The sequence below is a fragment of the Garra rufa genome, chromosome 22 (assembly GCF_049309525.1).
Source record: "Garra rufa chromosome 22, GarRuf1.0, whole genome shotgun sequence".
In the NCBI taxonomy this organism is placed as follows: Eukaryota; Metazoa; Chordata; class Actinopteri; order Cypriniformes; family Cyprinidae; genus Garra; species Garra rufa.
Window position 1 is genome coordinate 41,559,179 of NC_133382.1, and position 15,205 is coordinate 41,574,383.

A 15,205-nucleotide genomic window follows, 5' to 3' on the forward strand; every position below is an offset into this window, starting at 1 on the left:
TTGACAGCTGGGGCAGATTGACTACTTTTAACATCTTAAAAACACAGCTCTCACAATAAAAAAAAAACAGCAAGGACATCTAGAAATTTCTCTAAGCCTCAGAAAATACGTAATGTAAATGATCAAATTATCACCAAAACACTATCATAACAGCAACCGCATGCCTTGTTGATCTGCATACGGACTCCGCCCACTTTACAGTGTGGCCCCGCCCACTCCCTCTGACTGCAGGCAATCAGTATGAGAAGAATATGAGGAAATAGTTGAGTTTCAGGGGGCGTGGCTCAGATCCAACTCACTACTCATAAGTTTGGGCTTGGCTTCAACTTTAAACTGAAGTCAAAGCTCAAGACAGCAGGAGGAGAGAGCAATCATGGGCGACGTGGTGCTGACAGCAGATCTGCCAGCAAGCAGCTTAGATTCAGATAAACTCAAGAAGACCCCTGAGGAGAGCAATCTGAAGTCCACAGAGGAGAAGATCAATGGATCTCCAGAGACAGAACACCAGAACGGAGGAGAAAAAGACAGCAAGACCATTGAGGAAAGCAAGATTCAGGAAGACCTCGAGGAGTCGGAGGACCCTCAGAAGCCTCAGGAGGATGAAGAGGAAGAGGTGCTGGGGCCAAACGATGTCACCTGTGACTCCTGCATTGACCGGCCGTGCCGCGCAAAGAAGTCGTGTTTAACCTGCATGGTGTCGTATTGTGAGGCTCACCTGAGGCCCCACCTGGAGAACGTCAAGTTTCAGAGCCACAGGCTGGTGGAGCCGCTGAGGGACATCGAGAGACGGACGTGTGAGACGCACCGCTGCCCGCTGGAGCTTTACTGCTGCGCCGACGCGTACTGCGTCTGTCAGGAGTGCTTGAAGGAGGAACACCGCGGACACAAAGCCATACCCATCACCGAGGCACGCAAGAAGATAGAGGTACGTTTGTTAATGTACTTAATTTCTAACTTAATATCTTTTAATGGTGCATATTTACGTATAACAGTAATGAAAATTATGCTTTCAAAAGTTTTGGGATTTTTAAAAGACGTTAATTATGCTCACCAAGGCTGCATTTAATTCTTTAAAAATACAGGAAAATTTTGAAATATTTTTACAGTTTCAAATTACTGACTTCTCGTTTAATATATTTTAAAATGTAATTTATTTCTGTGAAGCAAAGCTGAATTTTCAGCATTATTACTCCAGTCTTCAGTGTCACATGATCACATGGACATAATCAAGGAACAGTTGTGCTGCCGAATATTTTTGTGTGAAACAAGATTTTTATTTTTCAGGAAAATCTTACTGATCCCAAACGTTTGAACCAAAAGACTTAAGTTTGAAAGGTGTTTCTGCTCAAATAAATGTTTAATTCTTCAAAAATACAGTAAAGTACTAAAATATTTTTTACAGTTTAAAATAACTAATTTATATTTGAATATATTTTAAAATGTAATTTATTTCTGTGAAGCAAAGCTGCATTTTCAGCATCATTACTCCAGTCTTCACACAACCAAGGAACAGTTGTACTGCCAAATATTTTTGTGAAAACGTGATACATTTATTTTTCAGGAAAATCGTACGGACTAAAAGACTTAAGTTTTAAAGACGTTTCTAATGCTCATCAAGGCTGAATTTAATTATTTAAAAATACAGGAAAATTTTGAAATATTTTTACAGTTTCAAATTACTGATTTCTATATTTTAAAATGTATTTTATTTCTGTGAAGCAATGCAGAATTTTCAGCATCATTACTCTAGTCTTCAGTGTCACATGATCACATGGGAATAATCAAGGAACAGTTGTACTGCGGAATACTTTTGTGGAAATGTGATACATTTTATTTTTCAGGATTCTTTAATAAATAGAATGTTCAGAAGAACAGTTTTTATTTAAAAAAAAATAATAATAATAATTTTTGTAACATTATAAACAGTGTTGAGGGTAATAATCTCATTAACTAAAAAATCAGATACAGTATTCCTCAAGATGAATAAAAACAGTTCGCAAACCTGCAATAATTAAATATGTTAAATAATACAAATATCCTTTATGTATTTAATCCCATTTTATTAACCAATGTCTTTGCTGCCAACCTTCGATGATCCAATTCATCCATACTAATAAGCAAAAATGACTCAAGATAATCTAACATTTGTTTTCTTTTATTATTGCTGAGGAGTTGACATTTTTTCTTCTGCGGTCTACTGTACAGACGTCAATCTACTTTTCTCTAAGCGTGAGGCTTTTGGTGTGAAAAGGCTTTTACATTTGACAAAAATAAAACTTTTTATATTAAAAACAAACAAGCAAGCCCTGCCCAGATTTAAAATGTAATGCAAAAGTAATGTAACGCATTACTTTTCATAAAAAGTAACTAAGTAACGTAATTAGTTACTTTTTTAGGGAGAAACTCAATACTGTAATGCATAACTTTCCCCAACACTGATTATAAATGTATTTACTGTCACTTTTAATCAATTTTAAGGCATCCATGTTAATAAAATCTTACTGACCCCAAACTTTTGAACTATATGTGTATAACAAAAAGTAGCTTCTTATGCTCATCAAGGCTGCATTTAATTCTTCAAAAATACTGTAAAATACTGAAATATTTTTACACGTTAAAATAACTCATTTATATTTGAATATATATATTAAAATGTAATTTATGTGAATTTTCAGCATTATTACTCCAGTCTTCAGTGTCACATGATCACATGGGCATAATCAAGAAGCATTTCTAATCATTATTAGCGCTGAAAAACTCATATTTTTGTGGAAAGGTGATACATTTTATTTTTCAGGATTTCAGCATTTATTTGAAATAGAAATCTTTTGCAACATTATAATGTATCTGCTGTCACGTCTGATCAATTTAATGCATCCTTGATGAATGAAAGTGTTGGTGAAAATCTTATTAACCCCAATCTTTTAAATGATAGTGTTACATTTTAATTAAAGGGGTTAAAATTGAACAGTTTTTGTGAAATGATGGTGACAATGCTCTGCTACTTTGAAATGATAATAAAAATGATAGTATTTTGGAACCAGAAAAAAAAATAATTTTTGACATTTTTGAGCCACTAGAACTAGATTTCCCAAAAATGCCCTGCCATGGTCAGTCAAACAGATAGTCCAGCTCCAAAATCATGCCCTTGGGCCAATGTTGCTCTTTCAAGATGCTCAGACGAATGTAAGATAGTCATGATAGCATTCAGAATCACATATGTGACCCTGGACCACAAAACCAGTCATAAGGTTAAATTTTACAAAACTGAGATGTATAGATAATATGAAAGATCAGTAAATAAGCTTTCTATTGATGTATGGTTTGTTAGGATAGGACAATATTTGGCCGAGATACATCTATTTGAAAATCTAGAATCTGAGGGTGCAAAAAATCAAAATACTGAGAAAATCACCTTTAAAGTTGTCCAAATTAGGTTCTTAACAATGCATATTACTAATCAAAAATTACATTTTGATACATTTACAGTAGGAATTTTACAAAAAATCTTCATGGAACATGATCTTTACTTAATTTCCTAATGATTTTTGGCATAAAAGAAAAATCAATAATTTTGACCCATACAATGTATTTTTGGCTATTGCTACAAACATACCCCAGCGACTTAAGACTGGTTTTGTGGTCCAGGGTCACATATAAGCATGCATAAGATACTTTATATAAATATACAGCAGAAATAGTTTACACACTGCTTGCACTCAACTTATTTGCTTTACCTATTTAACAGCTGACACTTTACCTTAAAGGGCAATTTTAGCCTCAAGCATGCAAACTGTTCCTTAAATCGAATTAAGCTTTTTAGTCAAATATGGAACAGAATGTTTCCTCTTTTACATACTCTGACTATTGTTAGATCAAATAGTACAAAATCATATCAGAACGCATGCTATTTCTCTCTCTGGTTGCACATACTGTAACAAAGGCCTGACAATGAGACCATGTGATCATGATTAATCATCAATGGATATTCCTCTTGCTTTTACTGAGGGTTTGTGATGTGATCAACTTGATACAATGACCATTAACAATTTGTGTTTTAGATATAAATGTTTGTTCAAATCATGTGTCTTTTCGACAAAATCAGAGAGCGAGTGTACTTCTCAAAACTCAAATATCAAGAATTTATCACTGAATCCACGGTAATTTAGTTAAGATGGGCAAATTATGTATTTAGGGTGTACAGTGTTGAGTTTGACTCATTTGCTCTCTATTAAATCGAATTGCTCACTAAGTGTGAGAAGTAAGATTTGAAAGATCTCCAATAATTTCTTCTTTCATTGACGTGGTATAATCTGTTAATGCACTTCCGATAAAATTGCGCTGCCCTTTAATCTGAAACTGGTTCTCCATCAACTTGTAGACGTCAGTTCATACCGTCTGTGTGAAATCATCTCAGTGAGAATGAAAACCAAAGTGAAAACTGGCATGACTGCACTTACCAATAAACCAGCTAACAAACACGAAGCATTAGTAAGCAGAAAAACCTTTATGGTATTTTCTACAAAGAGGTTTCACAATGTAACCGGAACCAAAGTTCAAACACTTTTCGTGCCATGTGACATGTTTGCATGATGATGTAACACTTTAAAAGGTGTCTTTAAAATGCTGTAAAAGCTACTTTATGTCACTTCTAAATGGTTTTTGCTGTGGCTGCGTATAAACGCTGTTGGGTTATTTACAGTCAGACTCTCTGGCATATTTGCATGCTAAACAAATAGATGGTTTCATCTGCTTCTGGTTAAAAGCAGCCAGCATGAGCGTGCACGTCACAAGAAACTAGAAAAACAAGATTTACTCAAAAATTACCATATTTGTCAGTATTTACTCACCTTTATGCCAATTCAAACCTGTCTTTCCTTCATGATGCTCTTTTTCAATGACACTAAAGTTGCATTTATTTGGTTAAAAATACAGTAATATTGTAAAATATTATTACAGTGTAAAATACTGTAAGGCTTTTCAATGGAAGCCCATTTCTGCCACTGAATAAAAAAAAAATTGTAATTGTGACTTTTTCTCACGATTGCCAGTTTACATCTCGCTATTGACTTTTTTCTCAGAATTATGAGATATAAACTCACAATTGCGAGTTATAGAGTCACAAGTGCGAGACGTAAACTCGCAATTTTGAAAAACAAAGTCAAAATTTCAAGATATAAACTCACAATTCTGACTTTTTTCTAAGAATTGTGAGCTTATATCTCGCAATTCTGACTTTATAACAGTTGTGTTATTAAGTCAGAATTGTAATATATAAACTCACAATTCTGAGAACATATCAGTCTTTTTTCACCTTCAAAACTCGACTTTATAACTCACAATTGCTAGTTTATATCTCACAATTCTGAGAAAAAAGTCAGAATTGCCAGATTCAAACTCGCAATTGCAAGAAAAAAAGTCTGAATTGCACGTTTTTAATCTCGCAATTGTGAGTTTATATCAGCGCAGTAATGAGAAAAAAGTCAGAATTGCGACATACAAACTCACAATTGCAATAAAAAGTCACAATTATGAGATACAAACTTGCAATTGCAAGAAAAGAAGTCAGAATTGCACGTTTTTAATCTCGCAATTCTGACTTTATTTCTCGCAATTGTGAGTTTATATCACGCAATAATGAGAAAAAAGTCAGAATTGCCAGATACAAACTCACAATTGCAAGTTATCAAGTCAGAATTGCGAGAAATAAACTCACAAACTGACTTTTTTTGTGACAAACTGACACAGTTTTGTGTTAAGTCAGAATTGTGAGATATATACTCACAAATCTGAGAACATATTATTTTTTTCGCTTTAAAATTTGACTTTATTTCTCGCAATTGTGAGTTTATATCACGCAATAATGAGAAAAAAGTCAGAATTGCCAGATAGAAACACAATTACAAGAAGAAAAGTCAGAATTGTGAGATACAAACTCGCAATTGTGAGAAAAAAAAGTCTTTATTTCTTGCAATTGTAAGTTTATATCATGCCGTTTTGAGAAAAATGTCAAAATTGCGAGTTTTTTTCGTGCAATTCTGAGAAAAAAAGTCAGAATTGTGAGATAAAAAGTCGCAATTACCTTTTTTAGTCAGTAGTGGAAACCATTGTCTTTTTTGTGAATGCAATGCTGAATTTTCAGCACCATTAATCCAGTCTTCAGTATCTAATATGTATTCTAATATGCTGATTTGTTGCTCAAGAAGCATTTGTGCTTCATATTTTTGTGGACACCATGATGCATTGTTATTTTCAGTTTCTTTGATAAATAGAAAGTTTAAAAGAACCTTTATTTGAAATACAAGTCTTTTATAACATTATAAAAAGCTCAAAATATTACAAAATCACCCTAAAACTATCATAACAGTTGACCATTTGACAATATTTCAAGTCTACTGAAAGAAAGCAATACCTTATGTGAAATTGTTTAGTTTTTTACTAAATATAAGATCATTTAATAATTTTCAGTGCATATTAACCTTGCATAAAACCGCTGTATGTTTTCAGAAGACATTGGAATTTTAATAATACATACAGTGCCTTGTGAAAGGATTCATACCCCTTCATTTTTTCACATTTTGTTTTGTTGCAGCATTATGTTAAACTGCTTTAAATTATTTTTTCCCCACATCAATTTACACTCCGTACACCATAATAATGACAAAGCAAAAACCAGATTTGCAAATTTTACAAATTTATTTAAAAAAAAAAAAAATACTGAAATAAGTAGATTGCATAAGTATTCATACCCTTAACTCAGTACATAGTTGAAGCACCTTTACAGCCTCAAGTCTTTTTGGGTCTGATGTGACAAGCTTTGCACATCTGCATTTGGCAATTATCTGTCATTCTTTGCCTCACCTTTTCACCTCTCAAGCTCTTTCAGCTTGGATGGGGGCTGGCAGACATTTTCTAGAGTCCTAGTTGTTCCACTCGTCTTCCATTATGGATAATGCTTCTGTCAACCTTCAATGCAGCAGATTTTTTTCTGAACTCTTCCCTAGATCATCGCCTTAACGCAAGTCTGTCACTGAGCTCTACAGGCAGTTATCTTGGTTTTTGCTCTGATATGCATTTTCAGCTGTTAGACTATTTCTGAGAGGTGTGTGCCTTTCTAAATCAGACTCATTCAAATGAATTTGCCACAGTTTATCTCCACTCCAAGTGTAGTAACATCTAGAAGCAATATGAATGCTCCTGAGCTAAATTTCGAGTGTCCCAGAAAAGGGTATGAATACTTATGCAACGGGATCTTCTCAGTTTTTTATTTGTAATAAATTTGCACAAATGTTAAAAACCTATTTTTGCTTTGCCATTATGGAGTAGGGAGTGTAGATTGATGTGGGGGGAAAAAAAGCAATTTAAAGTACCGTAGTTTAACATAAGGCAGCAACATAACAAAATGTGAAAAAATGAAGGGGTATGAATAATTTCACAAGGCACTGTATACATGGACCATTTTATAATACTTTTGACAGTCATTGTATGCTTTCAAATGCATTCACCAAAATGTCACTATTTTGTGTTCTACAGAAAAAAAATAGGTTGAAGACAAAAACTATTATTAGTTAGGCAAACTGTTTTACTCTAAATGCAATGAACTAAAACTATCCATCCTGCATGTGTGTGTGCTTGTTAGGGTGTTCCCTGTCAAGTGCATACAACCATAAGGAGAATGAGTTTGATGTGTTGTTCTCGTGTGCAGAGCAGGGTGTGTCCGGGTCTCTTCGTGAATCTTAAAGCCGTACTGACATGAGCATTAGATTACAAAACAGTCATAGCACAAATCCTGCCTGACTGCGTTTCTAGACAGAACTAACAGTTCGGTCCTGTTATCTTAAGAGAAACCTCCTATCCACTGATTAACAGAGAAGCTATCACACACGCATATGGCCTTTACATATCCAGTTTAACCACTATTGAATAGTGTAGATATGCATAATAACTTTAGGTCTTATATTACATCATCAGGGATGTTTCTAAAGTCTAACGGATGGGTTTAGTACATTTCTAGGTGGTTCTTTACGTGAAGAAACTCTAAATGTGCAATTTAAAAAATTTCTCCCATAAAGACTCCTTTTAAAGTTTACTTGTTTGGTTTATAAGTGTAATTTTTTTTTTGTAGGGCATATAGCATCATTCCATGCATTCCATGCATTAAAAACATAAAAATAGAACTTTTAACACACCCTTTTTATTTGAAATGCTGAGCATGCGTTCAACTCAGGATGAGTGAACAAACATATATGTGTGAGTATCTGAGCGTGTTTTAACTGGAGTGCGGGGAGGGGTTCTCATTGACATCAGTGCAATGGAAGGTATCACTAGAGATCAGAGCTATTCTGGGACTATTGGGTGGTCAGGGTGGAGGGAGGCTCACTCTTTTTGCATTTATGCGAGAGTCACAAGCTCTATTGTTTGGGATGCTCCCTTTAGCAAGCCTGTACACTGAATAACAGTGACTCCTGCTGAACATGAGCTGAGGATGGTTTTGTCTGAACCTGTCTGTGGAATGCAAAGCAAAAGCTGAACAAAGAGACTGATGCCTATCCGATTACTAATGCAAAGGGATGCTGGTTTTGGTTACATTAATTTGTATAATGCAGTATAACCTCTTATTGTTTATGATGCATAATATAACCTCTTGATATACTGTACTAGTGACTGTATATTAATGTGCATTAAACATATGAGATATAAGTATTTATATAAGGTCAATGTTGAAAACAGTTGCTTAATATTTTTTGGAACCTGTAATACTTTTGTTAATTATTACTTCTGTAATACAGGATTCTTTGATCAATTAAAAGTTAAAAAGAACTGCATCTGTTGAAAATAGAAAGGTTTTCTAACAATATACACTACTGTTCAAACGTTAAGGGTCAGTACATTTTTATTCTTTCTTTTTTTTATTAAATTAATACTTTTATTCACCAAGGATGCATTCAGTTAATAAAAAGTGATAACATAGATTTACATTGTTAGAAAAGATTTATATTTTGAATACGTTCTGTTCTTTTTAACTTGTTATTCATTAAAAAATCCCAAAAAAAGAGTCACAGGTTCCAAAAAATATTTGGAAGCGCAACTGTTTCCGAACTGATCATTTTAATAATAAATCAGCATATTAAAATGATCTCTGAAGGATCATGTGACACTCAAGACTGGAGTAACAGCTGATCAAAATTCAGCTTTGCATCACAGGAATAAATTATATTTTAAAGTATAATAAAATAAAAACCATTATCTTATATTGTAAAAACATTTTGTTGTATATTACAGTTTTTTTTCTGTATTTTTGATCAAATATATTTGCCTTAGGCTTATTTAAAAAAAAAATTACAAGTCTTATTGATCCTAAACTTTTGAACAGCAGTGTATATAAGTGTAAATGTGTTCAATAACTATGCATATTCATTTCATTATATACAGTGTAACCTGTAAATGTTTAATTGCATTAAAGAATATTTTACTAGTGACTGATTTGAGGACATTTTGAGTAAAAAAGTGTAAGAATAAACATTAATGTCATTTATTTTGTCATATGTCAACAAAATTCTGTGTGTGTTTACAGAAAGAGCTTCAAGATAAACAGACAGACATGGTGAAGACGGTTACAGCGGCGGAAAACGCCATTAACAAGCTACAGGTCAACACAGTATCTATAGAGGTGACATACCACATTTAAAGAACTAATACTACTTTAACTTCACTGTTTACTGTTTTTGAATCAATATGAAATGCCGTAATGCTGTTACATGAGATATTTTAAAGTGAAACCGAATTTAGATTAAGCTGACACCTAGAATCATTACTTACATGTTTCTGCTGTATAGTGTACATTTTAGATGTACAAAATCACAACGCTAGATTTGTTTTAAGAGTTTGTAAAAGTTTACATATTAATTAGAAACTGGAATTCATTTGAATTCCTTCTGTGTATTCAGATTGACGTGAGAGCGATTTGATCAACCTTTCTTTGTCATGCAAAAGGCATTTCCTCTGGGCTTTTCAAAGAATAACCCTTTTTCTTTGGTAGTGACTTTTCCGGTTGTCTTTTTGACTTTGAAGTGTCTGACTCTTTCTGTCTGGCTGCAGGCATCTGTGAAGGAGGTTCGGGGAGTGATCGAGGAGCAGTTCAACATACTGCTGGCAGCCGTGGAGCAGGCGAAGAAGGAAGTGAGCGAGATCTTAGAGGTGGAGGAGCGACAGGCGCTGAAGCAGGCCGAAGGAATCCGAGTTCATCTGGAACAACGCTGCACCGAGCTGAAGAAAACTCAGAGTCAGGTCGAGAAAATCACCAAGAACAAAAATGACATTGACTTCCTGCAGGTACGGAAGTTATTTCATGTTTCCTGATGGGTTGTTCATGACCTTAAAGTATCTGTTACATCCGTTTAAAGGTGATGTGTGATGTAAAAATGCATTAATATTAAAAAGCTGTAATGCGTAGAGACAGAGCGCCACACGTCATAATCTAAAGACCACGCAAACCAACGCTCTCCATTGACTTTGTATTGCGGGAAGCTGCCTCCTTCTCATTTCTGACTTATAACAAAAAACAGAACAATGTCTAAAAGCTGCTATGTGACAAGGTGTACAGTAAACAAGCTAAAAAACACTACGTTTTTATAAGCTGTCAACCCTAAAAAAACGAGAACTACGCCCGCTGGAGGGAAATTTAACGGCGGCAGAAAACATATATTATTTTTAACCATGTCAAAGGATTATTTCACCACCCTGAAAAGAGGAGATACATTAAGAAACTTTTCCTTACCTTTTCCTTACCTTCCTTTTGTTGGAGAAATGATCCAACTGAATGGCTCAATGTGAAATAACCATCTAGTTGACATCTACAACTATTTGTGTCCTTAAACTCTTGTTTTTTGGGTTGACAGCTTATAAAAACATAGTTCTGTGTTTTTTAGCTTGTTTACTGTACACCTTGTCTCATAGCAGCTTTTAGACATTGTTCTGATTTTTGTTATCAGTCTGAAATGACAAGGAGGCAGCTTCCCGCAATACAAAGCCAATGGAGAGCGTAAATGCGCTCTGTCTCTATTGGCAACAGGGATATTATTGTTAAATAAAACTAAAATGAAAACATTTTGGTTAATAAATAAATAAAAATAAAAACTGAAGTAAAAATGTAAACTTTTTCCAGTATTAATTATATGACTATTGTTTTCCAGGAGTACTCACAGTGGAAAAAGGAAACTGTTGATGTGTCTTTACCTGGCATTTATATCGGCCTCATGGATCAACTGCAGATGTTCAGTCGTGTTATCACACGGTCCACGAAAGAGATGTGCGACAACCTGCTGAACTCATACACCAGCAAACTTAAAGACACATGTAAGAATGGTCAGTATGCAGAACATTAAACAACTCCATACAAAGTGCTACATATTGCTTGTGATGATTTTGAGCAATTTGATCAATTAAGAAACATCAAACCTTTGTGTTGTATGAATAAGATTAAAATGCTGCTAATTTACTCAAATATCTTGTTTCATTTCACAGATAATGTTGGCATAAAGACAACGGTTTATGCCATTATTGCTGCAAAACAAAACATGTCTATTCCGAACCCAGTGACCAGAAATGACTTCCTTAAGTGTGAGTGTTCACCAGGGTTATTATTGTTAATTAAAACTAAAACCATTAAAAAGATTTCTGTTATTTGAAATAAAGTCAAATAAAAGTACAGGTAAATAGGGCAAATTATTAAGTAAAAGATCAATTATAGAAAAAATTATGAACATTAGAGTTAGTGGTTTTTACAGAGGGTATTTTGGATTTCTCATTGTAACATTTAATTGATCGGAAAAAACTGTCAACAGCCAGAAGAAAAAAAAAATCCACTATTTTTCAAAAATGAAATGTAATATAAATAAGGTGAATGCTAACCCCTTAGTAAAAGCCTTCAGATTATAGATAGGAATAACACTGTAAAGTTTGATGTATGTAAAAGCTGAAGGATGGTAGAGGAAAAAACTTTTAAAGAATTGTAATTGAAATCTGACGCAAATAGATAAAGTGCAAAAATAAAATCAGGCCAAGTATATATAAACAAATCCTTCTGTAAAAGTCTTCAGAATATGAATAAGAAAAAAACTGCTAAGTTTGGTGTATGCAAGTGCTGCTGAATTGGAGGAAAAACTTTTAAAGATTTGTATTGTAATTGAAATCTACAGACGCAAATAGATAAAGTGCAAAAATAAAATAAGACAAATTATATATAAACAAATCCTTCTGTAAAAGTCTTCAGAATATGAATAAGAAAAAAACTGCTAAGTTTGGTGTATGCAAGTGCTGCTGAATTGAAGGGAAAAACTTTTAAAGATTTGTATTGTAATTGAAATCTACAGACGCAAATAGATAAAGTCCAAAAATAAAATCAGACAAATTATATATAAACAAATCCTTCTGTAAAAGTCTTCAGAATATGAATAAGAAAAAAAACTGCTAAGTTTGGTGTATGCAAGTGCTGCTGAATTGGAGGAAAAACTTTTAAAGAATTGTAATTGAAATCTGACGCAAATAGATAAAGTGCAAAAATAAAATCAGGCCAAGTATATATAAACAAATCCTTCTGTAAAAGTCTTCAGAATATGAATAGGAATAAAACTGCTAAGTTTGGTGTTTGTAAGTGCTGCTGAATTGGAGGAAAAACTTTTAAAGATTTGTATTGTAATTAAAATCTACAGATGCAAATAGATAAAGTGCAAAAATAAAATCAGACAAATTATATATAAACAAATCCTTCTGTAAAAGTCTTCAGAATATGAATAAGAAAAAAACTGCTAAGTTTGGTGTATGCAAGTGCTGCTGAATTGGAGGAAAAACTTTTAAAGATTTGTATTGTAATTGAAATCTGATGCAAATAGATAAAGTGCAAAAATAAAATCAGGCCAAGTATATATAAACAAATCCTTCTGTAAAAGTCTTCAGAATATGAATAGGAATAAAACTGCTAAGTTTGGTGTTTGTAAGTGCTGCTGAATTGGAGGAAAAACTTTTAAAGATTTGTATTGTAATTGAAATCTACAGATGCAAATAGATAAAGTGCAAAAATAAAATCAGACAAATTATATATAAACAAATTCTTCTGTAAAAGTCTTCAGAATATGAATAAGAAAAAAACTGCTAAGTTTGGTGTATGCAAGTGCTGCTGAATTGGAGGAAAAACTTTTAAAGATTTGTATTGTAATTGAAATCTACAGATGCAAATAAATAAAGTACAATAATAAAATCACTGTGAATAATATATGAATAAACAGTGTACGTAAGTTTTGGTGTACATAAGTGATGTGATGGAGAAAAAATCATTTTGAAAATTTTTGTAATTGAAATCTATAAACGCAAATTGCTAAAGTGCAATACTAAAATCAAGCAACCGCCTTACTAAAAACCTTTAGAATATTGATATAAATTTAGTTTAGTAAGTTTTGGTGTATGTAAGAGCTGCTAAAGTGGTGGAAAAAAATTGTTTTGAGGAAGTAGCCCTTAATGAAATGTATTATAATTTAAGCAAAATACTGTAGGCTAAGTGTAAGAAGATAAACACATGAATGTTAAACGCTTTCTTTCCAGTTGTCTGAAACGACACATTATAGAAGCCTAATCTCAAAATAAGTGCAGTTCTTGCTTTATAATGAAAGCGGAAAAACTCAATTCAATAAAAATGTGAAATAAACATAAACTTAAAAAATAAACATTGAATTAAGTTTTTAAACAAAAAATATGTTAGTAAAAGCTATAATCGTACATTATGACCAACTTCCCAGACTTTATGTAATTCAACAGTTCTTCAACTGGTTTTGTTTTACATTACTATAGTATTGACTTTTTGCCCATTTTCTCCCATAGACACCGCGTCTCTGACCTTAGATGCAGATACGGCCCATCAGTATCTGCGCCTGACAGAAGAGCGAAAGAAAGTGACGAATACAACACCGTGGCAGCAAAGCTATCCAGACCTTCCAGAGCGCTTCGAGCACTTCAAACAGGTGCTGACGGTCGAGAGCTTCTACCTGGGCCGCCACTATTTCGAAGTGGATATGAAGGGAGAAGGTACTCACGTGGGCCTGACGTACAAGAGCATCGACCGCAAGGGATCTGAGAGCAACAGCTGCATCACGGGAAACAACTTCTCTTGGTGTCTGCAGTGGAACGGACGCAACTTCTCCGCATGGCACAGCGATGTGGAGACGCCTCTCAACGGCCCGAAAGCCACACGGGTCGGCGTGTACGTGGATTATTCAAGCGGCGTGCTGGCTTTCTATGACGTGGAGGCTGACATGGCGCTCATCCACAAGTACAAGGCTGAGTTTCTGGAGCCGCTTTACCCAGCGTTCTGGCTTCCCAAGAAGGAATGTGTCGTGCTTTTGGAACCAGGGCCAACATCCTCCCTGTCATCCCCGTCTCCTGTTTCCTCTCCCAAATAAACTGCTTTTTTATCCACATCATTTCTATCTTGTAAGGTCCTGTTTGCACCTGGTTTTGATTCCTAAAACTATCTAAGACAGATTTAGATGTTAATGGTGTAAACAGAGCTTAAAGAGATTTGCTGTAACCTGTGACTGATATTAGTTTTATGACTGCTACAATGCTTTTATGCAAGATACCTATTAGAAAATGTTTTGTGCATTGATCACATATCACAAAATATAATTTTTAAGTATAATTTTTGTCTTAAATTAATGAAACTATATATATATATATATATATATATATATATATATATATATATATATATATATAATATGTGACCCTGGACCACAAAAACCAGTCATAAGGTTAAATTTTACAAAACTGAGATGTATATATAATATGAAAGCTCAGTGAATAGCTTTCTATTGATGTATGGTTTGTTAGGATAGGACAATATTTGGCCGAGATACATCTATTTGAAAATCTGGAATCTGAGGGTGCAAAAAATTCAAAATACTGAGAAAATCACCTTTAAATTTGTCCAAATTAAGTTCTTAACAATGCATATTACTAATCAAAAATTACTTTTTGATACATTTACAGTAGGAATTTTACAAAAAATCTTCATGGAACATGATCTTTACTTAATTTCCTAATGATTTTTGGCATAAAAGAAAAATCAGTAATTTTGACCCATGCAATGTATTTTTGGCTATTGCTACAAACATACCCCAGCGACTTAAGACTGGTTTTTGTTATCAGTGTTGGG

The 15,205-nt window shown here is 33.8% G+C and overlaps 1 protein-coding gene across 1 annotated transcript; it reads left to right on the top strand.

The window, feature by feature from the left end:
* Positions 1–351: 351 nt before the first annotated feature.
* Positions 352–14,733, top strand: trim16 (tripartite motif containing 16). Its single transcript, XM_073828926.1, has 6 exons — positions 352–925; positions 9,575–9,670; positions 10,099–10,332; positions 11,193–11,364; positions 11,524–11,619; positions 13,873–14,733. Exons 1-6 carry the CDS (start codon positions 374–376, stop codon positions 14,448–14,450), a joined length of 1,728 nt encoding a protein of 575 aa, XP_073685027.1. The 5' UTR covers positions 352–373; the 3' UTR covers positions 14,451–14,733.
* The last annotated feature ends 472 nt before the right edge of the window (positions 14,734–15,205 follow it).